This window comes from Pelophylax lessonae (assembly GCF_965119305.1).
Source record: "Pelophylax lessonae genome assembly, chromosome: 3".
Classification (NCBI taxonomy): Eukaryota; Metazoa; Chordata; class Amphibia; order Anura; family Ranidae; genus Pelophylax; species Pelophylax lessonae.
The window spans coordinates 656800772-656827918 of NC_138770.1; the positions used below are offsets into that span (position 1 = coordinate 656800772).

At 43.0% G+C, this 27147-nt stretch overlaps 1 protein-coding gene across 1 annotated transcript in view; it reads right to left on the bottom strand.

The window, feature by feature from the left end:
- Positions 1-6954: 6954 nt before the first annotated feature.
- CLHC1 (clathrin heavy chain linker domain containing 1) overlaps positions 6955-27147 on the bottom strand; it is a 61305-nt gene continuing 41112 nt past the window's right edge. Inside the window, exons 9-12 of the mRNA XM_082252622.1 lie at positions 25343-25517; positions 19841-20043; positions 15382-15561; positions 6955-7186 (exon numbers count right to left, since the gene is read on the bottom strand). Coding sequence (XP_082108748.1) covers positions 6990-7186; positions 15382-15561; positions 19841-20043; positions 25343-25517 — 755 coding nt within the window. The 3' untranslated portion in view covers positions 6955-6989. The remainder of the gene's footprint in view (positions 7187-15381; positions 15562-19840; positions 20044-25342; positions 25518-27147) is intronic.

Consider the following 27147-nt stretch of genomic DNA (forward strand, 5'->3'; position numbering starts at 1 on the left):
AATGTACAAAGAACTTCTGGTCCCTTGTAGGGAAAGCCTGAGCATACCTAGTGAAATGGTCTGTCACTACCAAAATATTACTACGCCCACCCAGATCAGGTTCTAGACACAGGAAGTCAATTCACACCAACTCTATAGGTCCAATAGGGGTCCAATCTGTCCACCGCAATGTCGCAGTCCCGCTAAAAATCGCTGATCTGCGTCATTACTAATAAAAAATAAATAAATAAAAATGACATAAATCTTTCCCCTAGTTTGTAGACATGATAACTTTTTTGCAAACCAATCAAAATACGATTATTGGTATTTTTTTACCAAAAATATGTAGCAAAATACAAATTGGCCTAAAAGGATGAAAAATTTTGATTTTAACATTTTTTATTTGGGGAATGCTATATAGCAGAAAGTGAAAAATAATGTTTTTTTAATCAGAATTGTCGCTCTTTTTTTATTTATAGCGCAAAAAAAAAAAGAATCGCACAGGTGATCAAATATCACCAAAAGAAAGCTCTATTTGTGGAATAAATAGGACATAAATTTAATTTGGGTACAGTGTCGCACGACCGCGCAATTGTCAGTTAAAGTAACGCAGTGCAGAATCGCAAAAAATGGCCTGGTCATTAAGGGGGAAAATCTTCTGGTCCAGAAGTGGTTAATACTACTTTTATAATGCTGAGAATTGTCAGACAATATCCATCTGCAGATAAGAGACCCCCCACACACGGGTAAGAGGAAGGAAACTGACTCACACAAGAAACTGAGACATCCTCTTGCATTATGTATATGTTGTAATTGCTCCCCATGTGCTTCTGTTGCAGAGAATTACTGAAACACACTCTGTCTACTACAAAAAAACAGACATACTGTATACACTATATTACCAAAAGTATTGGGACGCTTTGCCTGCACATTAACTTTTTGAATTGGCCCACCTCTTGCCGCTATAACAGCTTCAACTCTTCTGGGAAGGCTGTCCACAAGGTTTAGGAGTGTGTCTATGGGAAGGTTTGACCATTCTTCCAGAAAGGCATTTGTGAGGTCAGGCGCTGATGTTGGATTAGAAGGCCTGGCTCGCAGTCTTCGCTCTGATTCATCCCAAAGGTGTTCTATTAGGTTGAGGTCAGGACTCTGTGCAGGCCAGTCAAGTTCCTCCACCCCAAACTCGCTCATCCATGTCTTTATGGACATTTTTTTTTTTTGGTTACGGACCCTCCTTACCAAAAAAAAAAAAAATGGAAGCCAGCAAAGTTTATCACAACATTGCTCAGTGCTGAGAAAAAAAAAAAAAACATTGTATCATTTGGTTCTTTTAGATCAAAGGGATGAACTTCGGTCTGCAAATGAGGTCAGTTTAACTAAGCCTTTTTTCTGACACTTTTTGCTTACAAGTTAAAGTGGAGTTCCGGGCAAAACATTTTTTGGGGATAACAATACCCCTAGGACAGTCAGGGCTAGTGCATTTAAGCAAAAATAGCCTCTGAACTGTCCCCTGCTTAGTGAACCTGTAAGAAGAAAAACTTACCTTGAAAATTTCTTGTCCAGCGCTGCCATCTGCGGTGTGGGCAGCTGAAGCCGGAGCATTCCTCATCGCGTCCCTCTTCCTGGATGTTGGAGTCCCAGAATGCCATGCTCGTCACTTCCGGGGCAGGCGCGTCATCCCGCAGCTGGTTCTGCGCATGCCCAGAAGCTGTTCTCATTCATTCAGCAGAGAATGATGCGCCTGCACTGGAAGTGACGAGGGACACCGGTGCAGGCGCATTGACTCCTGGGATTGATGACGCTCATCTCCCAGGAGTCAATACAAAAGAGGAAGTGACGTCGGGGGCCCGCGGCCGCAGGAGGAGGAAGTGGAAGGAAGGTAAGTTAATTTTCAGAAAAAATCAGGTAAGTGAGACAAAAAAAAATAATAACTATCCATTTCTTTTTCAGGATCTTTTAATCTAACAGAAACTGCAAAGTTGAAAAATAGGGTGAAACTCCGCTTTAAAATCAGTAATTTTTTCTAGAAAATTACTTAGAACCCCCAAACATTATATATATTTTAGTAGAGACCCTAGAGAATAAAATGGTGGTCGTTGCAATATTTTATTTCACACTGTATTTGCGCAGCGGTCTTTCAAAAGCAATTTTTTGGGAAAAAATACACTTCAATGAATTTAAAAAAAATAAACCAAACAGTAAAGTTAGCCCAATTCTTTTGTATAATGTGAAAGGTGATGTTTCGCCGATAATCATGAGCTTTATTCTAAGCAAAAAAAAAATTGTGATTCTCATTTTATCCAAGCTGGATCAATGGGATTATATAGAAATATCCAGACCTGGAATTCTTCTTTACCAGTTTCCGACTGCCCTATAGCACCTTGACTGCTAGAGGGTGGCCGCGCTGAGCAGGATCACATATATATTGATGTCTGCTGACACCCGCTGATCATTCAGGACACAGGCAAAAAGGCGATCTGCCTATGTAAACAAGGCAGATTGTTGTACTGTCAGTAAGTAAGGCATTGATCCTGTGTTCCTGCAAAGCACGGATCTATGCGTTCCCCTTGTACAGGCACCTCCCCCACTACAGTGTCATTAGTACAGTGACAGCGCATATTTTTAGCACTGATCACTGTATTAGTGTCACCGGTCCCCAAAAAAAGTGTCAGTAAGACTCCATTCACACTAATACGACTTGTCAGGCGACTTGGTCAGCCTGACAAGTCGTGCACCGTTGCGGTCCATTGTGTAGTACAGGAACAGTTCTAATAGGAGCGACACAAGTCGCTCCGACTTAGAAAAAGGTTCCTGTACTACTTCGGGGCGACCTCGGGGCGACTTGCATAGATATTCATTTTATGAAGTCCGTGCAAGTCACGCCGAAGTTGCAGTGCACGCGACTTCACAGATCGCCCCTGAAGTAGTGCCGCTGCAGTATGAATGCGGTGTTAGTGTCCAATTTTTTCGGACGCAATATCAAAGTCCCGCTATAAGTCCCTGATCGCCGCCATTACTAGCAAAAAAAAAATAAAAATAAAAATTCCATAACTATATCCCATACTTTGTAAATGCTATAACACAAACCAATCAATATACGCTTATTGGGATTTTTTTCTTTTTACCAAAAATACGTAGCAGAATACATATTGGCCTAAACTGATGAATACATTTTGTTTTTTTCATTTTTTTTATTGGATGTGTGTTATAGCAGAAAGTAAACTTTTTTTTTTTCAAAATTGTCAATGTTTTTTTTGTTCATAACGCGAAAAACAAAAAATGCAGAAGTGACCAATTACCACCAAAAGAAAGCTCTATTTGTGGGGAAAAAAGGACAAAAATGTTATTTTGGATACAGAGCCGCATGACTGCGCAAATTTCAGTTAAATAATGCAGTGCCGTTTAGCATAGAATGGCCTGGTCTGGAAGGGGGGTAAAACTTCCAAAGCTGAAGTGCTTAAGGCACTAACACACTTTTATAAGATTTTCTTACATCAAGGAGCAGTTCCTGGAGTCGGGTTCTATGAGAAGTGATGATCCTAAATGAGCAACAGACAGGAAAAGGACAGGGAAGTGACACAGAGAGGAACCTAAGATAACATCATGCATTGTGTACAGTATATCCTCTATGTGTAAACCGCTCTCTATCTGTTCTTCATTCTATTCAAAGCAATATATTTTTAGCCCAAAATTGACAAGCTCAATCACATTCTGGATTCTCATACCAAGCAACACATTGACACCAGGGTCGATAAAAGTCAATTACTTTTTAAAAAAAAATAAAAAAAAATCAGATTTTTTTTTTTTTTTTTATCAAATTTGTTTTACTAAAATGCTTGTGGAGTAAAAACATATATAAAGATAGTTTTCTATAATAAATAAAATAAATTTAGTTTATTCAGCATGAAATGGAGCTTAGTTATGTAGCATGAGGCTGCATATTCTGCAATATTTACATTTTTGGTAAACTCATTCAATGAATCCAAGCTCTGCAAGCTGAGATAACATGCACTGCATTGATGCATTCACACAATTTCGCACTAACCTCCAGCATTTAAAGAGCACCTGTCATTTCAGATCTTTACCACTTCCCGCCCGCCCTATAGCAGATTGACGGCGGGAATGTGGTTGTATTATCCTGACCGGACGTCATATGATGGCGGCAGGATAATACAGCTCTGCGCGGCCCCCGGGGTGATGCGAGGTGTGCATCTCCGATCTCAGTAACCTAACTGACGTAGGCTCTTTACCATGTGACCAGCCGTGTCCGATCACGACTGGTCACATAGTAAACAGGAACAGCCGTTGATCGGCTTTCCTTAGTTCGTGCCTGGCAGGCACGAGTAAAGGAGCACCGATCGGTGGCTCCCCTGACAGTGGGGGGGGGGGGTCGGCACTGGTAATCAGATCATTGATTACCAGTGCAGACCCTCGGGGGGGGGGGTGCCACTAGAAACACCAGGCATGCCCACCCATGACCACAGGGATGCCCACCATGACCTCAGGGATGCCCACTATGGCCACCAGGGATGGCAATCAGGGCTCAGGGAGCCCCCCATTGCCCTCCCCATCAGTGCTGCCCGCCAGTGCCCTCCCCATCAGTGCTGCCCACCAGTGCCCATCATTGCCATCTATCAGTGTCGCCCACCAGTGCCCATTATTGCCCACCAGTGCCGCCTATCAGTGCCCATTAGTGGCCATCAGTGCCGCCCGTCAGTGCCGATAAGTGCCGCCTATCAGTGCCCATCAGTGCCATGGCTGCTGTCAGAGGGACATCGGTCCCGAAGAGGAGAGGGATTATTTGTGCCCCCAATGCCAGCTACCAGTGCCCACAAGTGCCCACCAGTGTCACCCACCAGCACCACCTACCAGTGCCCACTAGTGCCATCTGCCAGTGCCCACTAGTGCCACCTACCAGTGCCCACCAGCGCCACCTACCAGTGCCACCTATCAGTGCTCACCACAGCCACTGTCAGTGCCCCATCATAAGTGTCACCTACCACTGCCTATCATTTCCCATCAGTGCCACCTATTAGTGCCCATCAGTGCCCATGAGTGTCACCTATTAGTGCCCTTCAGCGCCACCTACCAGTGCCCTTCAGTGCTGCCCGTCAGTGCCACCTATCAGTGCTGCCTTATCAGTGCCCATCAGGGCCACTTTATCAGTGTCACCTATCAGTGCCCATCAGTGCAGCCTATCAATGCCCAACAGTGCAGCCTACCAGTGCCTGTCACGGCCCATCAGTGCCGCCTTATCAGCACACATCAGTGAAGGAGAAAAATTACCTACTTGCAAAATTTTATAACAAACTATAAAAACAGTTTTTTGTTTTTTTCAAAATTTTTGGTCTTTGTTTGTTCAGCAAAAAATAAAAACCCCAGTAGTGATTAAATACCACCAAAAGAAAGCTCTATTGGTTTGAAAAAAATGATAAAAATTGAATTTGGGTACAATGTTGCATGACCGCGCAATTGTCATTCAAAGTGCGACAGTGCTGAAAGCTGAAAATTGGCCTGGGCAGGAAGGGGGTGAAAGTGCCCAGTAGGCAAGTGGTTAAATCAAATCCACACGGACACATCACCAAACTTTCCATTTCTCTTCGAAAGCTGCCACCATCAAAAAGCCATTGATTTAGTCAGTTTTCCCCCATACATCATCAGTGTAGCGCCCTCCTAGTTGGGCTGATAGGAAAATGTAATGTCAGTGTGCTTGGAACTGTGTCTGGGTGACTTTGTGCTGGTTAGGGAGAACCTGTCTAATTCTAGTGGCCCCTTTGGGGGTGAGCACTCCACCTTTATTACATATTAATGGATCCTTTGATCAGACTTGGTCTTTCACCGCTTGCTGACCATATAACTTACATATGCAGCGGCAAGGTGGCTATCCTGCGCCAGATCATGTACTAGGTACGTGATCTGGCATTTTCGGGCAGGGGGCGCGAATGCGCCTCCGTCAACCCGGCCGTGCTGTGATTATACACAGCAGATGCTGATCAGCGGGTTCCCTGCCAGTGGCTGACCGCCGGCACCCACCGGGAAGACGACAATGTCAGTTAGTGTCCAACTGTCCACCACAATATCCTAGTCCCGCTATAAGTCGCTAATCGCCGCTGTGACTAGTAAAAAAAATTAAATAAGAAAAAATTCCAGTATATATATCATAGTTTGTAGGCGCTTTAACGTTTACCCAAACCAATTAATATACATTTATTGGGATTTTTTTACCAAAAATATGTAGCAGATTGGCCTAAACTAATGAATAAATTAGATTTTTTACATTTTTTTTATTGGATGTGTTTTATAGCAGAAAGTAAAAAAATATTGTTTTTTTTAATTGTCAGTTGTTTTTTGTTCATAGCGCAAAAATAAAAAGCGCAGAGGTGATCAAATACCACCAAAAGAAAGCTCTATTTGTGGGGAACAAAATGTCAAAAATGTTATTTTGGATACAGAGCCGCATGATAAGAATACACATTGGCCTCAATTGATGAAGAAAGTTGATTTTTTACATTTTTTTGTTTGGATGTGTTATATAGCAGAAAGTAAAAGGTTTTTTTTTTTTTAAATTGTATTTTTTTTTGTTTATAGCGCAAAAAACAAAAACAAAAAAAAAAAAGCAGAGGTGATCAAATACCACCGAAATAAAAGCTCTGTTTGTGGGTAAAAAAGATATAAACATACATTTTATTTGGGTACAGCATCGCACGACCGCACAATTGTCAGTTAAAGTTAACGCAGTGCCGAATCGCAAAAAATGGCCTGGATAGGACGGTGGGGTACATTTTCCGGAGGTCAAGTGGTTAAAGAGAGCCTGCACGCACAATGGATGTCTAAGCTTTCGTTTTTTAGATGATGTTAGAATTATAAATTTGCGCACACACAGAAAAAAAGAATAAGATCACAACTGAGCAGAAAGAAAACAGAACAAATTTAGAATTAGCCTAGATTGTAGAAAATAATTTATTTAGCATGTCTGTAGCAGTGCTCCCCCTGCTGCCACACCACAGGAATTACATATATACGTGTTCCATAATTTTAGCATCTTCGTCTTTCGGTGGAATTTCCACCACTCCATCTTGTGATATGACAACGGACATGATCCTTTCAGACAGTCGCCTGTAGTTGTTGTTGGAGCATTCTTCGGCGATTTCCACCCACCCTTCTGCTGTGCACACTGCATCATTAAGAATGACCTGCTCCAAAGCATCTATGGAAAAGATTGTATGTTGGCACTAAACTTAAAACAAGGCACATTTTTGGTAGAAAAGCAAATCATTGTGAATGGTTTGGAAACATAATATACTGCACACCACATGGGTGTACATAAGTGCTTTGAATTATCCAGGCCGCAGTGATGGCGAACCTTGGCACCCCAGATGTTTTGGAAATACATTTCCTATGATGCTCATGCACTCTGCAGTGTAGTTGAGCATCATGGGAAATGTAGTTCCAAAACATCTGGGGTGCCAAGGTTCGCCATCACTGATCCAGGAGATCCTTATTTGTTATGGTGACTCCAAGTGTAGGTTTGCCCTTATGGAGTTCCTGCCTTTACATCTTTACCACAGCTATTAGAAAAGCAACTGACGCTGTCTCACTCCTCCTGCTGAATTCCTATGCTTTTTTCCTAAGGCCTTTTTAAAAAATCAAATGTCAATGGATTTTGAGATTTTTCCAGAACAGTACAAGAAAATATAGTGAAAGCACAAAGAACATCAGTGAATAAATAGGTGCAGTCTTTAAAATGGTTCAACCTAGAGACGGAAAGGCCTGGGGGAAAAAAAACTGGGAAATTGGGAAAAAAAAAACATTTTTTTCCTTTGTTTTAAAGACTTTTTTTGGGTTTATGTTTTCTGAAAAAATTGAAGAAAAAAAAGAATTCTGGAATATGTTCTTTTACAACGATGAATAATATATCTAGGACATGGTATTAAAACGACATAACATGAAGACCATAATGAAAGATTTCTGAGACATTATGTAAATCTTAAATTATTGAAAGTTCTCTCAGCTGAAGACAAGCAAATCCTGGAACGCAATTCAAGTAAAACTGTACTTCTCAATGCAGTTCTCAAACAAGAGAAATAGGCATTTCTGCCACTAGGAGGCACTGCAGGGGAAAGGCTCCAGTTGAGTTTGCTTGTGGGCTCCATCGTGTACCTCCTACAGTTGGGTGATTGTTGGGATACAGTACTACGGTGTTCCGTGAGAATTACCTACCCCGTGAGAAATGCCTACCCTCGTCACTTCCTGTCAGGAACAGCTGAGCAGCGCAGCAGTGCGCATGCTCACAGCCCCGGATACGTAATGGAACAGATGAGGAGCTGACTAGTGCGCATGCTCTGAGGGTATGAAATGATCATGGCAGTGTGTGTAAGCGGCGGTTACATTAAAACAGCTGTGCTGCAATACGAGTCATCTCCGCTCCTGTCCCTGGCACTTCCCTGATCTTGGCTACTAAATATAAAAGCGGCTCTCGGTTTCGTGATTTATCTTTTCATACAGCCGCCGCTTTTATATTTATTAGCCAAGATCAGGGAAGTGCCAGGGACAGGAGCGGAGATGACTCATATTGCAGCACAGCTTTTTTAATGTAACCGCGGCGTTACACACTGCCGTGATCATTTCATACCCTCCGTGCATGACGTAGGTGCACCGGAAGTGACGAGGGTAGGCATTTCTCACGGGTAGGTTTTTCTCACGGAACAACGGCTCTCCAGCTGTTGTGGAACTACACATCCCATGAGGCATTGTAAAACTCTGACATTCACAGACATGACTAGGCATGATGGGAATTGCAGTTCCTGAACAGCTGGAGGGCCGTAGTTTGAAGACCCTTGCAGTAGATGATAGTTTCTGTCATCTCAGGCCTTAATTAACAGGTATTTGTCTGTCATATTAGTTTATATTATTTAACCTTTAAATAATTCCTATTAATGTTCTCTACCATCGCAGCATAATGTTTACCTATAGGGTGGGGGTGACCTGTTCTCGTGTATAATTTAAATGTTCTTAACATATACAATCCTTGTTATTCTCTTTGTAATAAAATAAAATTACATTTTTAAAAGCAAGTTTAGTTTCTTTACTGAATAAGCTGTACTTTTATTTGAAGCATAATACTACCAGTGTGCCAAAATTATTTCAATTTTTACAACTACTCCCCACTGAATTGTTTTTTTTTTTTTTCAATTTTTCCTAAAATTAAATTTTCTTTTTCCTGGAAATTTTTTTTTCTATGGTTTCAAAATTTCTGAAAATTTTCCTTTTATCTTTAGTTCTACCATAGTACAGAAATAAAGTACATGCGCTAGTAGCCGCCATCATGAATATAAGAAAACAAAAACTCCATGGCTAGTACAAGAGTATAGGATAGTGATGGTCTCTGGTAAGGAATGCTCCGTGTTATCTTCAAAAGTGGAAAGGGGAAAAGCATTAAAACACTTCATGAAGTAGCACTGAGACAAGAAGGGGGAGCAAGGAAGAGCGGAAAGTGCAAAGGAGAAGATCAGAGAAGGAAAAGAGGGAGAAAGGTGGTATTTGCCTGGAATGGGCAAAGGGGGGGGGAGAGATGGGGTAAGGAAGGAGTCCACATAGGCCAGCGGCTAGGGTGCTAAGGGGTGTGACGAAACTCGTCAGACCGAGAGCAAAGTTTGGTCTATATTAAGGTGGGCATTATATAATATCCAGGGACCCCAAAACTTTAAGAATTTGGCATGGGAGTCTTTAAGCATTGAAGTGAGCTTCTCATGGACCATGGCCCCATTAGTCTTTGCTTGACCTCTGCAAAATAAAGGTACGGTTGTTTCTAAGCTCTGGCCAACAATTACTGAGCTGCCAGAAACACAAATCCCACCAATTTTCTTTGGTTGGCAGTTAGGGTCAGGATCAATTTATGCAGCAGGGCCTCCCAGGGGTTAGGGGCTAATAAATGCTAAAAACTGACCTAATCATAGAATATACCCTTGTCCAGAGCCGGGTTGCTTAGGGGCATAACCACCAGATATTGATAAGAGCGCCACATTTTCTACAACCCTGAAATTACATTGGGGAGGCATCAGGAGTGTCTTCTTTTGAATTGCCACATGAGTATACTAGTTTATTTTAGTGCAAATCAAATTATGATAATTATTACAAACATTTCTAAAACTGATTATTTTCCAAATAATGCAAAATAGTAATGCAGCTCTGTCATTAGGAAGAAAAACTGCTGTCAGGAGCCTCCATAGCCGATGTTATGCCTAAATCCTGGGCCTTTGTTACAGGCAAAGCTTCAAAACATCCCGGTAGTTATCCCCCCCCACCCACACACACATTCTTAGTGGCCCATTACTATGATGAGCTGACCCACTTGCCAACAGGAATATATATGTATCAGCAGGTGATGGTTTTCTTGGCCTTATCATTATGTGGGGTGGAGGTGGTAAGGATTAATAGTGGGGGGAGACAGGAGCTGATGTTGGTGGTGGTGATGATGTTGGTGATGATGATGATGTTGGTGATGGAGGCGGATGATGATGTTGGTGATAATGTTAGTGATGGAGGCGGATGATGATGTTGGTGATGACGTTGATGTTGGTGATAGTGGTGGATGATGATGTTGGTGATGGTGGTGGGGATGGTGACGATGTTGGTGATAGTGGTGGTGAAGGCGTGGGGATGGTTGGGGGAGTCTTATGGTAGGACAAAGAATACATCAAACCGCATATTAAGGAATGTAGGACAGCAGGGATGTATGTGATGATGGTTGGGAGAGAAAGTAAATGGAAGGTGGATGGAGCAGGAGTGTATATATATATATATATAGGCTTGTAAAGGGAGAGCACCAGGGGACTGAAGATCAAAAGCGGACAGCACTCCATTGGTTGATATGAAAAAGAGCTAGGTGAATCGAGTAACAGAATGGAACAAAAACGAAGGAGAGGGGTAGCTGAGTTAAAGAGTGCAGTGTCAATGCAACAAGATCGTAGATGAGTAGCAATGAGAGTGGGAATGAGTGGGTATACAGCAAATTAAGTGGGGATGGATCATTGAAGAATCATTGTGGGGTAAAATAAGCAGATGAGTCCCTGGGTAGAAAGCACAGAGTACCTTTTAGGTGCACAAGGTGTGTATAAGCTGCTGTCTAACACTAATTAAAGTATGGTAGGACATTTTATGTGTACAGCTGTAGCCCAATACTGCTGACTCTTTCAATTGTCATAAATGAGGTTAAAAAAAAAAAACAGTTGGGTTGGAAGGAGCAGGACCATCAAGAGATGGACTTTAGACACTGAAAATATTGGGTAGGAGGAATACGGTGTATACAAGAAGCACTCACCTAGTTAAAGCAACAGTGTGGTCCCAGAAAAAAAAGAACATATAGCATAGAAGGAGCAGAATATGAACAGAAGAAGAAGTACTGAGGAACCTGGGCAGAGAGAAGAGCGGGCACAGGAGAAGAGCTGTGATAGTAAGATGGGGAGAGAGGGAGAGGACAGACTGGGGGGACAGGGACAGAGAAGGACACTAAGAGAGGGGGGAAAAGTCTTTAAAATACTAGCTCCAGAGCAGGCGAGAAAATAAGCAATCAAGAGAAGAAATACAGAGAAGGAGGATGATAAAGGACGGGTAAATCAAGGGACACACAAGAGGAGTGTAACAGAGATACCACCAGTACAATATTGAGGACAACAGCGAGGTTCCACATGGTGGCTAAAACAATACAGCTGAACAAGACAACCTAATGCCTTGTACACACGCAACGATTATCGGCCGACCGATCGGTCGACTTTTGTCCAGTGTTGTTGTGGTGGTTGAAATGTGCTCTAGACTGCACACGAATTTTCTCGGCCAACAAAAATCTACTTCAGAAGTGATGTCATGTGCTGGTTGACTTTCCGTGTGTTTTTTCTTCTCTGAGCATGCCCAGTCTTGCTCATCAGATTTTTGTCTGCCGAAATCTGTACTGACTGACGGAAAATTGGCCGTTGTGTTGACGGTCAACAAAAATGTTACAGCCTGCACACCAGATTTTATTCGGACGAAAAGTCGGAGTCGGTTGTCGAAAGCATCATACTAACAAGCCGAAAATTCACGGCCAACTATCGATGCATGTGTACGAGGAATTAGGATGGAAGCTACAGCCAGCTTACTAACAAGATGAAATTATTTGTAAGTAGTGCTATGAAGGAGCTTCAACTTTGTAACTGTCTACTACATGGATATGAAATGACCGACATGACCGTCGCTTCCTGGCATTCAACAGATGCAATTCCAGGTACTTGTATCACAAGCGCTGGAAAGATCCATCTGTGGTCAGGAGATGAACGAGACTTGTTAATTCAATTTCCTTTCTCATTCTTGGAACTCATTACTATACAGTATATAAGGAAACTAATGAAATCTTTTAATTGCAGTTCTAATCAATTGTTTCCACTCTTTACTTTCTATGGACAAACTGAAATAACCAGTGCGTCCACTCATAATTAGTATGGAATCAGATTTAATAACAAGCTTGTTAACACTCTTCAGGATTCCAGCACTGTATCTTCCTTCTCAGTCCCTGGTTCTGGCTAAATGTCCTCTTCACAATTTCTGACACCATTCTATATGGAGACTCTGATGAAGGGGGAACACCCCGAAACGCTTAAGCGGTTTTTTGGAGGTCTACATCCTTCCACGGCCTGCGGCAGCTGAGGATGCCCATTGGAGGCCCCTGGTGGTCCCTCATTGCTTATTGCCCCTGTTTCATAATCGTTTTGTGAGTATAATGTGTATACATGTCTATTACAATAAATTGTTTTAAAGATAATGCGCTAGGCTGGTGCACCCTCTGTCCATTTCTCTTTTCCAGTATCTTCTTTGGGTTACCATGACCCGTTGAGAGTGACAGCACAGCCTGAATTTACTACAATTTGACCTGAATCGCATTTTCCGGATACCAGCCGCAAGGCCACCCCTTAAGCGCAGGAGTCATTTGCTCTTTGTATATGGAGACTTCAGTTTGAATGGGTGCCAGCAGTACTGGTTACAGAAAAGAGAGATGAGAGAACTGGGACCTTGGGTGGAGATCACATGGTAGGGTCCCGAGGGCCTCGTTTACATCGGCAGGATTAAAAGTAGGTGGTTGAGTCACAGTATTATAGCCTTCTGACTGCCCAACAAGTTAACATGGCCATCGTTTGTACATACTGTTATGGTGCAGCAAAAATGATAGCACAGGTCGCATTTGGCAAGAAGTAATGCACCTTATTGGTACTAGTCGCTTTATATCATTGACGCCATTTCTTGTAACAGTTCATTTATTATTTAGCTGTGTTAATTTGCATTGTTATGTTTGAATACTGTATTGATATATTTTTTTATCATACCACCTAAGCACTTTATTCACCCTCAGTTATTTACCTCCTACCCATCCCCTTTCCTAAGCAGCGCCATTTTCCCTCACCCCCCCCCCCCTTCTTTTACATTTACTGATATAACCTCTGGTTATATTTGAGGGAGGTTGCAGTCCTCTTCCCTTTACTGTAGTGCGGAACTTACTCTGTTCAACTGCCGCTAAATGCAACCCATTCACGCAAACGTGGCTGTGCTGCAACCACCTTGGAAATGCATATAAAGCCAGCCATAGATGATTTGAATCTCGGCCGGTTCAGCAGCTGCAGGCGTAAACAAGTCCTAATAAAATAAACAGGGCAGTGGGCATAATGAAATGCGTCTTTGTAGTATGTGTGTAAATTGTGTGTACACCTTAAGGGCTCTTTCAGACGGCCGCTCCGCTGTTTTTCTCCGCTGCGGGACTTTTTTTTTTTTCTTCACGGAGCGGATGACAGTTGTGTCATCCGCTCCGTATGTCCGCATATCATCCCATCCGTTTGCGGATGATATACGGACATAATGTATGGGCATTGCGGATGTCAGCGGATGACACCGCTGACATCCGATTTTCCTTCCTTTCCGTTTTTTGAACGGAGGAAAAATAGGGTTCTGTTCCGTTCCAAAAAACGTAACAGAACTGAAAGGAAGAAAATCGGATGTCAGCGGATGGTATTCCGCTGACATCCGCAATCCCATTGACTTACATTATGTCCGCAAATCATCCGCAAAAAAATAGGATGATTTGCGGACATACGGAGCGCCCGTGTGAAAGGGCCCTTAAAGTGAACTTCTCTTCTTTGCTCCAATTTGATCTGTTAAATATTTAATTAAGAGTGTTTTGTTACTCATGTCCAATAAGTACAAAAAAAAAATGTTGATCCTGCCAGAAATCCAGTAAGTTCCTTATATCCCACTTCATCAGCCCTGCTCAGCTCCCCTCTGTGATCTACAGAACACCCCCCTCCCTTTGTTATGGAAACAAAGGGATGGGTGTGTGATTCCTAGTTCCAACACACTGCTCATCATAAGGTGACAATGCTTTTCCTCCATTAGTGAGTGAGCGTTGTCACCCTAGGAAAGGGAACTCTGTTAGTGGCATGATCACCAAGTAAAAAAATAAAGGACAAAAGAAAAAAAAACGAATGCAGTCATTACATCTAAGGATTGGTAAGCTGTAATATATTACATGTTTTTTTCCAGTGTTTAGCTAAACAATAAATTATCAGGTTGGACATCTCCTTTAAAGAAGAATTCCAGCTATGGCATATTTTGCATAGCTACCTTGGTCTAGCTTAGACTAATGTAAGTATGTATGGAACATATCTGTGGGATCCCCATTGAAGCTGGAAATCGCTGTAGTAGGCACTGCTAATCAAGCAATCTCCACTAGCTATCAGTTCCTGTGCCGAGCAGCCTGCTCTGCAGCTTTGTGAAAACAAGAGGTCGACCTCTTGCCAGAGGAGCCATTCAGAGGATGCTTTTCATTTTCTCAATGAATGCAGAGCATTCCCTGATTGGACAAGGTGGGGAGCGTGATGTCACCTTCCTGCCTCTCCACCTCATCTAATCAGAAAATGCTTTGCATTCACTAAAAAAAATGAAGAGCATTTTCTGAATGGGGCCTGTACCAAGTGATCGACCTCCTGTGTTCACAATGCAGTAGAGCAGTCACTCAGCACGGCACCTGGAAGCCAGTGGAGATCATTGGAGTGGTGGTGTCTACTTCAGTGATTTTCAGCTTCCAGAGGGATCCTACAGGTATGGTATATACCAGGGGTCTTCAAACTATGGCCCCCCAGTTGTTCGGGAACTACAATTCCCATCATGCCTAGTCTTGTCGGTGAATGTCTGAGTCTTACAATGCCTCATGTGTAATTGTGCAACAGCTGGAGGGCCGTAGTTTGAGGATCCCTGGTATATGCTGTACATAGTCCAAGCCAGACCAATGTAACTATGCAAACATATGCATACCAAGAATTTTTCTCTAAGCATTGAGCAAATAAAAAAATAAGCTTGTCTTAAATCCCAAGATGGTCTACTTACCTTCTCCACACTGGTTGATGTTCTCCAGCAGTTTAAATCCATATTCCTTATGATCTGTGCACAGCAGAGATAACACAGCCTGACCTACAGACAGTGCAGCTGGCCTCCCATCCCACTCTTTGGTCAAAGCATTAATAAGCTCCATGGTGGGACATTTCTTAAGGAGAAATAGGTAATCATCTGTATGAAAAACATACAAGGTCTTTATTAACCAATAATACTAATAAAATGTTTTCAGATTGTTGGTGCTTTTCGTGGACCTCACTACCATAATACTAATAGGAGAATATAATACTGTGTATTTCAGCTTCATTTGTTTAGCAGTATATCCCATAAGTGGTAATTTGGCACTTTTTTACATACCTAAAAAGCAAGGATGTGGTGTAATCTATGCACACCAATCATTTGCTTAAATTAAAGCGAAGTTCCACTCAAAAGTGGGCTTCCACTTTAAGGTCTCCTGACCCCTGACATGCCACATTTGGCATGGCATTTTTTTTTTTGGGGGGGAGCATGTACCTAGTTTTTGACAGGTACCCGCTACCACTTCTGCTCAGGTCGCCTAGGCGGTTTTGGGCGGAAGTTCTCCTCTCCTCCTCCCTCCCTGCAATCTTCTGGGACACATCACTTTTTTGTAGCTGCTGACTTTTAATAAACACAAAAACCAGTTGAACTCCACTTTAAAGCGGTAGTATCCCCGTACAAAAAAACAAAAACCCTGCAAGTCAATGGCATAATGTGCTAGTATGCATACTTACCTTAGAACAAAGCCCCCACACGGTCGCCCGAACACCACTAAGGGAGCTGTCATGTTCCCTGGGCGTCTCTTCCGAATTCAGCGGCTCCGGCGCTGTGAGTGGCCGGAGCCTCAATGACATCACAAGGAGTCGGCAAGGAGCTCTGAAGGTCCCTTGGTGTCAGCAGCTGCATGCAGGGTGAATACCTCCTAAATCGTGCAGGTTTAGGAGATATTTATTTTACCTATAGGTAAGCCTTATTATAGGCCTTATTATAGGCTTACCTGTAGGTAAAAGTTAAAAAGCTGAGTATACTACCGCTTTAATTATATTTAGTGTTTTTAATTGTTTAACATCATATGCATTAAAGCAGATATCAATTAAAGTGATATTAGAGTGGTAGTAAACCCTGGAGTGTAATTTTTACCTCCAGGTAAGCTTATAATAAGGCTTACCTGTAGGTAAAATGAATATCTCCTAAACCTGCACCGTTTAGGAGATATTCTTGCGGGCAGCAGCCGGTGACGTCACCACGCATGCGTTTTGAAGGAACGGCATACCTGTGCAGGTTTGCTGCGCTTAGCCACAGACTTCTATTATATCCTGCTGTTTTGGTGCATTTTCTGAATGCAGGAGTTTTGGTGCACTTTCAGAAACTGCACCACAACTGCAGGATATAATAGAAGACTATGGCAAAGCACAGCTAACCCGAAAAAGTTGCAGATGCCCTACGTTGCACGTACTCTGCAGCACCTCAATGTAAAAGCAGCCTTATACGGGGCTCAGAACAGTAAGGGTCCGTTTACATTTGCAGTTCGGGGGGGTGGTAAAGCTGCAGTGGTCAGGGGTGTACACAATTTGCAACCACAGCAGGAGTTATAAGCCCTTTCATGGTTGGTGGGTGCAGCACCTGCCAAGCATGACCCTTTCAAGTTAATAAGGCCGCTCTGCAAGTGCCGTGCAACCTTGTGCAGTACAGCAAATAAGGGGTTAAAGCAGGCAGTGTTGTGTTGCTTTCTCAGCACCTGCTTTATCCCCTTGGTGCTGGCCATATGCAAAAATGCAGCCTCTTGGCACCTGGTCCTTCGCACCAAGGGGCCATATATTTGCATGAATTGCTGCCTATACACCTGTGCTGAGAGCTCATGCACTGCGCGCTCCCAGCACAGTTATCGTTGACTAACCGATCACGGTGGTCACTTGATCTTAAGCCACGCCCTGCCTCCCGATGTCATAAACCTCTTAAAGGGCCAAGAGGCGCTGGCGCTAAGACGTTAACCCCATGCAGAGGGACCCATATTCTTGAATGAGATGCGATTGGCCAGCGGTAGCACTCACCGTAAGTATTAGGGGGCTTGATTCCTGCTCCGGCATGTGTACATCTTTGGCTGCTGCCTCAGCAGCTAAAGGGGGTGGGGATAGGGGGCGAAAAAAACGCAACTCAACCGCAGTGTTTTACCACTCCTCAAGTTTAAGTGTACGTGAGCCCTAGGTGTGCCGCTGCTCCTAGGCCCAACTAAGGGCTCATTTACAAGTGCAGCAGGCACTGCTGCTGCTTTTACAAAAGTGATCCGAGTGTGTTTGACAGGTGGTGGGGAGGCGATATGTTGCCTCCTCACCACCTTATTTAAACCCATGTTTGCCATGCAATGCCAATAATTGTGACATGGTAGTACGGCAATTAGAGGTTTAAATCAGGTGTGAGGAGGTGACACTGTGGCTGTGATCTTTGACTTGTCCCATGTTGTTCAGGTAGATCTCCATCCCTTTAAGGTTGTCTACTGCTGCTTTAAATGTATCTTTCTTTTCCCATACTGTATGTGAAAGAATACCGCGCTAATTCAAATTATATACGAAGCTGCTCGCACTACAATGGACAAAACATTTCGATAGTATACAGTATCTCACAAAAGTGAGTACACCCCTTACATTTTTGTAAATATTTTATTATATCTTTTCATGTGACAATACTGAAGAAATGAGTAGTGAGTGTACAGCTTGTATAACAGTGTAAATTTGCTTTCGCCCTCAAAATAACTCAACACACAGCCATTAATGTCTAAACTGCTGGCAAAAAAGTGAGTACACCCCTAAGTGAAAATGTCCGAATTGGGCCCATTTTGCTATTTTCCCTCCCCGGTGTCATGTGACTCGTTAGTGTTACAAGGTCTAAGGTGTGAATGGGGAGCAGGTGTGTTAAATTTGGTGAAACTACTCTCACTCTCTCATACTGGTCACTGGAAGTTCAACATGGCACCTCATGGAAAATAATTCTCTGAGGATCTGTAAAAAAGAATTGTTGGTCTACATAAAGATGGCCTAGGCCAGTGATAATGAACCTTGGCACCCCAGATGTTTTGGAACTACATTTCCCATGATGCTCATGCATTGTGCAGTGTAGTTGAGGATCATGGGAAATATAGTTCCAAAACATCTGGGGTGCCAAGGTTCACCATCACTGGCCTAGACTATAAGAAGATTGCCAAGACCCTGAATACAGTGGTTTAACAGGACAGGTTCCACTCAGAGTTATTTTGAGGGGACAGCAAATGTACACTGTTATACAAGCTGTACACTCACTACTTTACATTGTAGCAAAGTGTCATTTCTTCAGTGTTGTCACATGAAAAGATAGAATAAAATATTTACAAACATATGAGGGGTGTACTCACTTTTGTGAGATACTGTATATAAAGTGCAGTGCTAAACGTTAAGAACAATTAAATGTAAAATGTATCCAAACAATATAGGTCATAGAAATTATAAAATGCAAAAATGGCAGTTGTGAAAATAAACAATAATGGTAATAAAGTCCATGTAATAACTGTAAAAGTCCACAGAAAAGAAATAAGTCCCGATGCATAGGAATAAAAGACACCTCCACATAGTGTATAAATGTAACTGGGTTTTATTTAAAAAGTAAAACACTTACATCAAATCCAAGATACAATCACCTTTAACAAGATCCAGCAAGAAATATTCTATGGAATGCAATGGCCCGAATAGCGAGAAAATTCGATGCGTTTCGTCCTCAAAGACATCATTTGGGGATTCCAGATGGTGTCTTAAGGGACGAAACGCTATTCAGGCCATTGCATTCCATAGATTTTTTCTTGCTGGATCTTGTTAAAGGGGCTTGTATCTTGGATGCGATGTAGTGTTTTACTTTCCAAATACAACTCAAAGATACAGCTTTACACAATGTGGAGGCTTCTTTTATTGCTATGGTCCAACGCATTGCATGATACAACATTGTGAATGGCGGTCCTGTCTTGAGGCTAGGATTGGAGACTCTTAGAGCTGCCTTCTGAACACCATACTCTTCCACTCAAGCGTTGTTGACTCAGTGCTATGGTATGTGAGTCCACAGGCTCTGGTAAGCAGATTATCCCAATTTGGTGGTGAACTGTCACACATTGGTGATTGAGGCACGGATGGTGGTACTGCTAACTCCGATCAGCATGATTGCACCAGGACCCTTATTCCTTTTCTGTGGACTTTGACAGGTATTACATGGACTTTATTACCATTGTTGTTTATTTTCACAACTGGCACTTTTGCACTTAATTTTTTCATAATTTTTATGACATAAATTGTTTGGATATATTTTACATTTATTTTTTCTTATTGTTTAGTGCTGCACTTTCACATTATATATATTATCGCAATCTTTTTTCATACTAAACAGATAACATATGACCCTAATTCATAAAACGGATTACCTAATAAAAAGCGTTTGCTCTGGTAGGTGTAGTTGAGGACTCCCTGGATTTGTCCTTGTACACACATACAGAGAGCCGCCTTCCTAAGGCTGGAGCATTTTCTGTAGATCAGCTGGGCCAGTGCCAGGCATGTGACCTTGTGCTGTGGCTCTTTCTCTCCATAATCCCAAATCACATCGCCGAGAGGTTCAGAAAATGTTACCCTACATCACAGAGAGAAAAAAATAAGCTTGGACGGACAAATATGCGGGTAAAACAGGACAATAAGGACCTTCATTTACCAGGAACAATCATTAAATAACAATTATATAATCAGTCAATAAATGATCAATCTCTATACGTCAGATGGCTATGTAAACCTTATTTTTTGGCACAGGTCCTTAAACTATTGTTCTTGGTAAGTCTGCAGAGATTACTGAGTGTATTGCCTATTAAAATGCAGAGAATCCCCATAGCACATAGTCAGCCTACGCAGCCAAAGCAAGAGAGAAAGGCCATTAACTGATCTCTCGCAGAGCTGTCCAACTCTGGCCTTTGAGGGAAGATTACAAGCTGGGATTCTAAGGCAGACCCAGATATTCAGCTTAGGGAAATATTTCTGATTAAAGAGTAGCTTTACCTTAGGGTATGCTTTTAGAGATAAATTCTGTATAAATATATGCTTTAACAATGTAATTGATTTGCTGCTTTGTTTTTCTTCATCCCTCGTAGGTTTTCCCGTATGTCTTTTTTAAATTATTGCTATTTTCATTTTTTCGGAGTCACAGATATATAGGCGCATTTCATAAAAATAGAATATCATCAAAAAGTGAATTTATTTCAGTAATTCATATATATTTTATATAGATGCGTTACACACAGAGTGATAGATTTCAAGCATTTCTTTCTTTTAATTTTGATGATTATGGCTTACAGTTAGTGACACCCCAAAATTCAGCATGTCAGAAAATTAGAATATTATATAAGACCAAAAAAAGGATTTTTAATACAGAAATGGAAACTTTACACTGGACTTCATGCAACTTGGATTCTGTGCCTCTCCACTCTTCCTCCAGACTCTGATTTCCAAATGAAATGTAACATTTTCCACAGTCCGTGATGATTTGGGGGAGTCATCTGCTGGTGTTGGTCCACTGTGTTTCATTAAAGCGGAGTTCCGGCCACAAAAAAAAAAAAAATTCAATGAACATACCCCTGGGACAGTCAGGGCTAGTACATTCCACAATGGATAGCCTCTGATCTGTCCCGGTTCGCACTTACCTGCAAGAAGAAATACTCACTTTTAAAATTTCTTCTCCAGCGCTGCCATCTCAGGTGTGGGCAGCTTTAAAGCCAGCGTGATCCTCTTCTGCGTCCTCTTCGGTCCCACGATGCACTGCGCCAGCCCCGCCGTCACTTCCGGGGCCGCAGCGTCATCCCTGCACAGCTTCTGCGCGGGCCACGCGGCCGAGGGAGGAAGTGGAAGAAAGGTGAGTATTTTTTTTCTGCAATTACAAGGTAAGTAAAAAAAAAAAAAAATCATAACTTCCCATTTCTTTTTCAGGTGACAAATAGGAAGCGGATGGCCCAAAATCGACTATGTCGATTTTGTGGCCGGAACTCCGCTTTAAGTCCAAAGTCAACGCAGCCCTCTAGCAGGAAATTCTAGAGCACTTCATGCTTCCCTCTGCTGACCAGCTTTATGAAGATGCTGATTTCATTTTCCAGCAGGACTTGGCACCTGCCCACACTGCCAAAAGTACCAATGCCTTGTTTAATGATCATGGTATCACTGTTCTTGATTGGCCAGCAAACTCGCCTGACCTAAACTCCTTAGACAATCTGTGGGGTATTGTCAAGTGGAAGATGAGAGACACCAGACCCAACAATGCAGATGAGCTGAAGGCCGCTATCAAAGAAACCAAAGCTTCCATAACACCTCAGCAGTGCCACAGGCTGATCGTCTCCATGCCATGCCACATTGACAGGGACGTCTTTAACGCAGGGCAAATGGGGCAGCTGCCCACAGCCCAGCCATTGTAGGGGGGCCCAAAGCAGCTGCCCCTGGAACCTAAACTGCCCAACGGCTTTTTTCAGCCAGAGTTCCGCCACCTGGCTGCTGAGCTGCTCACTACTGTCACTTATCAATACAGAAGCGCTGCTTCTGTATTGACAAGTGACAGCGCTCATCTCCCAATGGCCATTCAGAACCCTCCCTGCTCTACACATCGCTCCCCATACGAGAGCAGAGAGAGCAGAGGTGGGAGGGGGCGGGGGGCTCTACACAGGCAAAAGCTCCTCCACAGACTCCACAGATATGAGCAGTTACAGCTGCTCTTCTTTAGCCCCACGCTGATGTTATTTAGGTGGTGAGAACTCAGAATGCTCAGTATTTAGAGGGGACTTGGATGTGCACAACCCACCCCTCAACCCTGCACTTCGTGCATAGCACATCCCTCAATTCTGCACTCCTTTCGTAGCGCACCCCTCAACCCTGCACTCCTTACGTAGCGCACCTCTCAACCCTGTACTCCATACAAAGCGCACCCCTCAACCCTGCACTCTGTGCGTAGCACACCCCTCAACCCTGCACTCCGTGCGTAGCGCACCCCTCAACCCTGCACTCTGTGCGAAGTGCACCCCTTAACCCTGCACTCTGTAAGTAGTGCACCCCTCAATCCTGCACACTGTACATAGCGCACCCCTCAATCCTGCACTCCGTACATAGCGCACCCCTCAACCCTGCACACAATACGTAGTGCACCCCTCAACCCTGCACTCCGTACGTAGCGCATTCCTCAACCCTGCACACTGTACGTTGCACACTCCTCGACCCTGCATGCTGTGCGCAGCGCACCCCTCAACTCTGCACTCTGTACATAGTGCACCCCTCAACCCTGCACTCCATACACAGCGCACCCCTCAACACTGCACTCTGCAGGCGACATGACTAGTCATTTATTTCTGGCAGCCTGTCCTTTGGGATACTGCTCACATTGGGCTCTGTTCCTACCTGCACTCAGTTAACCTTCATAGCTCTGTGTGCTCTGCTCATTGCTAATAGCAAGTTCTAGGAGTTTTTTGTCTATTGACGGGTCCCCTCACCTCTCCAGTCCATAGTGTGCAGGCAGTGGGGAGATGATGTGCTGTAACCTCTAGCAACCAATAAGTGGTAATGATGCACAGTAACCTCTAGCAACCAATCAGTGAGTGGTAATAATGTGCAGTAACCTATTTTTTTTTATGTGTGTAGCACCCTCCTAGAGTAGGTTGCTAGCAGAGATGTATAGTAACGAAGTAGAACTACTTAAGTACTGTACTTAAGTACCGAAATGCGGTATCTGTACTTTCCTAGAGTAGAATTTTTTTCTCCTACTTCTACTTTTACTTCACTACATTTTTTCGATGATTTCGATACTTCTACTCCAATATTTTTTTTTTGTGCTGCATAGTTACTCGTTACTTTTAATAAAATTACCACTGCCAGAACAGTAGATGGCAGGTTGCATAAAGCTCAAAAAAATGTGTATAATGTCATTTGTAAATCAGCGCATACGAAAATAAAGGCTGTGTATAATAAAAGCTGCTATACCAAATCTTTCCGATAAAAAGAAAATATGAAACAAACAAATAAATGGTGCTACAGCGCTTAAAGTGCATCAAGAAACTACTAACAAACACAGGTTAATCATTTGAATTAATCATTTGAAATAATAAAAAACAATATGATGTTCAAACTTTTGACTTCTTTCTTTAATAACTACATAACACAGTACTTGTACTTCTACTTTCAGTACTTGAGTAGAATTTTTTTTTCAAAACTACTGGTACTTTTTACTTTTAGTACTTAAGTAGCAAATTTTTTGAAAAAACTACTTGCAATACTTAAGTAAAAAAAATGTTGAATACTTTAGTACTTCTACTTAAGTAACTTTTTCTGCGAGCACTTCCACTTCTACTCAAGTCACTTTTTGATCGAGCACTTGTACTTTTACTCAAGTAGAAATTTCGAGTACTTTATACAAGTCTGGTTGCTAGACAGGCTCAGGTAAATCTAGTTCTTTGGCTCCTTTGTAAACATTGGAGCGATATTTGATTATTTTTGGCTCTTCTGGGTCTCACTGGCTATAGGTTCAACTACTTCTCCCTGTCTTCTAGTAGATTCTAGAATGTAGTGGGTTGGAAGAGGCAGACCTTTGGCCTGAATATACATGTGGTCTCAGCTAATTCCTGGAGGACAATGCCTAGTAGGTGGCGGAGGAGTACATAAATAGTTTGAGGCCTGGAACAGCAGGGTTGTTGTCCAGGAGGAGAAGATCCCAAGAGCTGCTGCCCTCCTGGACTCCTAGCTGAAATCTGCAGAAGTTCATTGAGGTGCCAGCTCAGTGAGAGCTGGAGGGCCTATTTGCTTTACTTGGAGCCAAATTAAGGGGATTCACTGAGGATCTGGCCTGGAGACTCACTGGAGAAATGTTTGGCTGATATTGGACAGACGCATCCAAGTATACTGGGACATTGTGAGCATAGGCCTGGATATAGGATCCTAGTGACTTGACCTTGTCCCAATAATTGTTCCCCAAGAGTAGTTGGTCCACAATTTTCCCCTGGAAATGGTCCACAGTTTTACCTAGGACACATAAATATTAGGTTAGCACTAGATCTGGCTGAAAGTAGCCAGATTGGGCAAAGTTCGTCTCATGTCTGTGGCTACCTTACAATAAACCTTAGCATCGGTGCTGGATTTGAGTGGTATGGGACGCTGGTTAGGCAACTGTTACAATTTGTTGTCCAGTATTCACCCTAAATCTATGGTGCTCTCACTATATCCACACTTCTTCATTGGCGACTGAGGAAGTGTCACTGGACAATGCAATTGCATCTGGCAAAGTTTGGCCATAAAGTGAGAGAAAGTCATGCCAAAATAACAAAGTAATACCAAATCCGGGCACAGAAGACCGTCATGATTAATGGCTGTGATTAAATAATGAGAGTTCTTAGTACTGACGCATTGGTAATGTTTCTGAGCGGACCTTGAATTTGTGGCTTTAGACATTTCCTAAAGCAATGAATTGTGGGACTTAAAGTGGAACTATGGCAAAATAAAAAACAACATATTAAGGCTCATTCACACAGGGACTGAGCCCTGTATAGCATAAAGATCCATTTGTTTATCTTTTTGTACTAGCCTGTAGCTACATGCAGAGAGACTGCCCTGTATCTACTCATCTACACAACCCAGTTCGGCAGGTCTGTGGGGATCGGTGCAAAGCAACAACGCAGAGCCTGTGAATCCGGGGCCATGCAGCTGTCTGTACATACCAGTCAGGGATCCCCAAGACTGCATGAGTTATGTTTGACAATTCCCCCATCTCTTCATTTTCCTAACATTTTAGTGGTGGACTTGTTTTGTACATATGTAGAGACCAAAACCATGGTAATAATATCATTGAGAATACGGACGTTCCCTACAATAAACGTTACAATACAAATTAATCCACTTTACAATTATATAGTATTTCTTACCTTTGGTGAGTTACCCAATGAACGACTAGGTCTACTTTATCATTGGCTAAAGCACATTTAATTCCCTCCAGTGTGAGTGCTGCATTTACAGGATGCCTGGCCAAATTACTGGAGCCTATGACAGCCTCAAAAAACAACAGCAAAGGAGGATCCTGGTCTTTAGGCTGTATAACAGCTGTAACAAGAAAACAAAGAAATTAAATTATGAGAAATTATGAGGGTCCCAATACGAAATTGTGACACTCCTATTGTACAGTCATTAAAAAGTTCAGTCGCAATAGAAATAATATTCCCAAATTAAAATTTCTGGACAATCAACCCATAAATCCACTTGCTACTTTATTACATTAGGAAAATAGGATTTTTGTTTCCACTGTAAAATCCATTTTTTTTTTTATTCCATAGAGGGATACAGGAGGTCCTTCACTTTTTGGTTATTCTGCTGCTTATAGGAGGATTGGATACTGGGAAAAAAAACCTGTAAACCAACCAAGAATAACCCATCTTATTACTAGCATGCCTCAATGTAGTAGTAAGCACTACCGAGAACATGATCGTAAACAAAGACCTGTGTCCCTACACGAAAATAATTTTATGGTGATTTCAACAACTGTAATTTTTTTAGTCCATCAAGAGACACAGATAGAATTACTTTTGGGACATCCACACGCAGTTCAACTGAGAGATGGGCTGGAAAAAGGCATTGTCATGGACTTGTAAGCTTTGCCAAACTATTGCCTGTCCCATCTGGTTCCTTTTTATCACCTCTCCTTCCTGTTCCTGCCCCACCCAGGTAATCACAGGAAGCCTATATTAACCAGTGCACTGCAGGCCTGCTTTGCTGTTCAACAGTGTTGGTTCCTGTTTCCTGTTTGCTTGAACTACTCTTCTGTGTACCGACTTTGGCTTGTCTCTGACTATTCCTGTTTGCCTGTTACCCTGACCCTTGGCCTGTCCATTGACTACCCTTGTCTGCCTGTTACCCCGACCTCGGCTTACCCTTCACCATTCTGTGTGTCCTGAGTGGCTGCTTCCCTTATCTCCCTACGGAGCGTGACCTGGGGGACCCCAGGGGCCGCGACCTGGGCCCAGCTGCAGCGAAGTCCATCCTCACCACTTGAGGCCCTGGTGAATACCTGCTGGGTCTTCGACTCCGCGCCCTGGGGAATCTTGGGTTCACGTTTCTGTCCATCCGCAGCAGTCTGCTATTGGGTTCACTACCTTGCGTTGCGCCCCTGCCTCCAAAAGGGTGCAGTTGTCATCTGGCCACAGGTGACCTGACAGTTTGAACAGCCATGAACCCGGCTGACGTGCCGCTTCCCTCAGATGATCCATTACAGAGCTTAGTTCACAGACTCGAGACGCATGAAACTAATCAGACTCAGGTCATGCGATTCCTACAGGATCTGGCTTCCCGCTTTGAACAGCTTCAGACCTCGTTGGGAACCTCGAATCCGCAACCCCAAGAGCAACCAGTGGTTGGGCCTGTCGCAGATTCGCATTCGCTGCAATTTCCCTCCTTTCCGGTGAAGCTCTAGCCTGGGCTGCCCCACTATGGGAGAAGAATGATCCGGTAGTTTCCAACCTGTCCGACTTCTTAAACCTCTTTCGTAAAACATCTTCGAGGAGCCGGCTCGGGTTTCTTCAGCAGCAAGTGCTCTTTTACGTCTCCGCCAGCAATCCCGTTCAGTGGGACAATATGCTCTCCAGTTCCGTATCCTCTCAGCTGAATTGAGCTGGAACAATGAGGCCCTGGTCGCTACCTTTTTGCAGGGTCTCTCTGACCGAGTGAAGGACGAATTAGC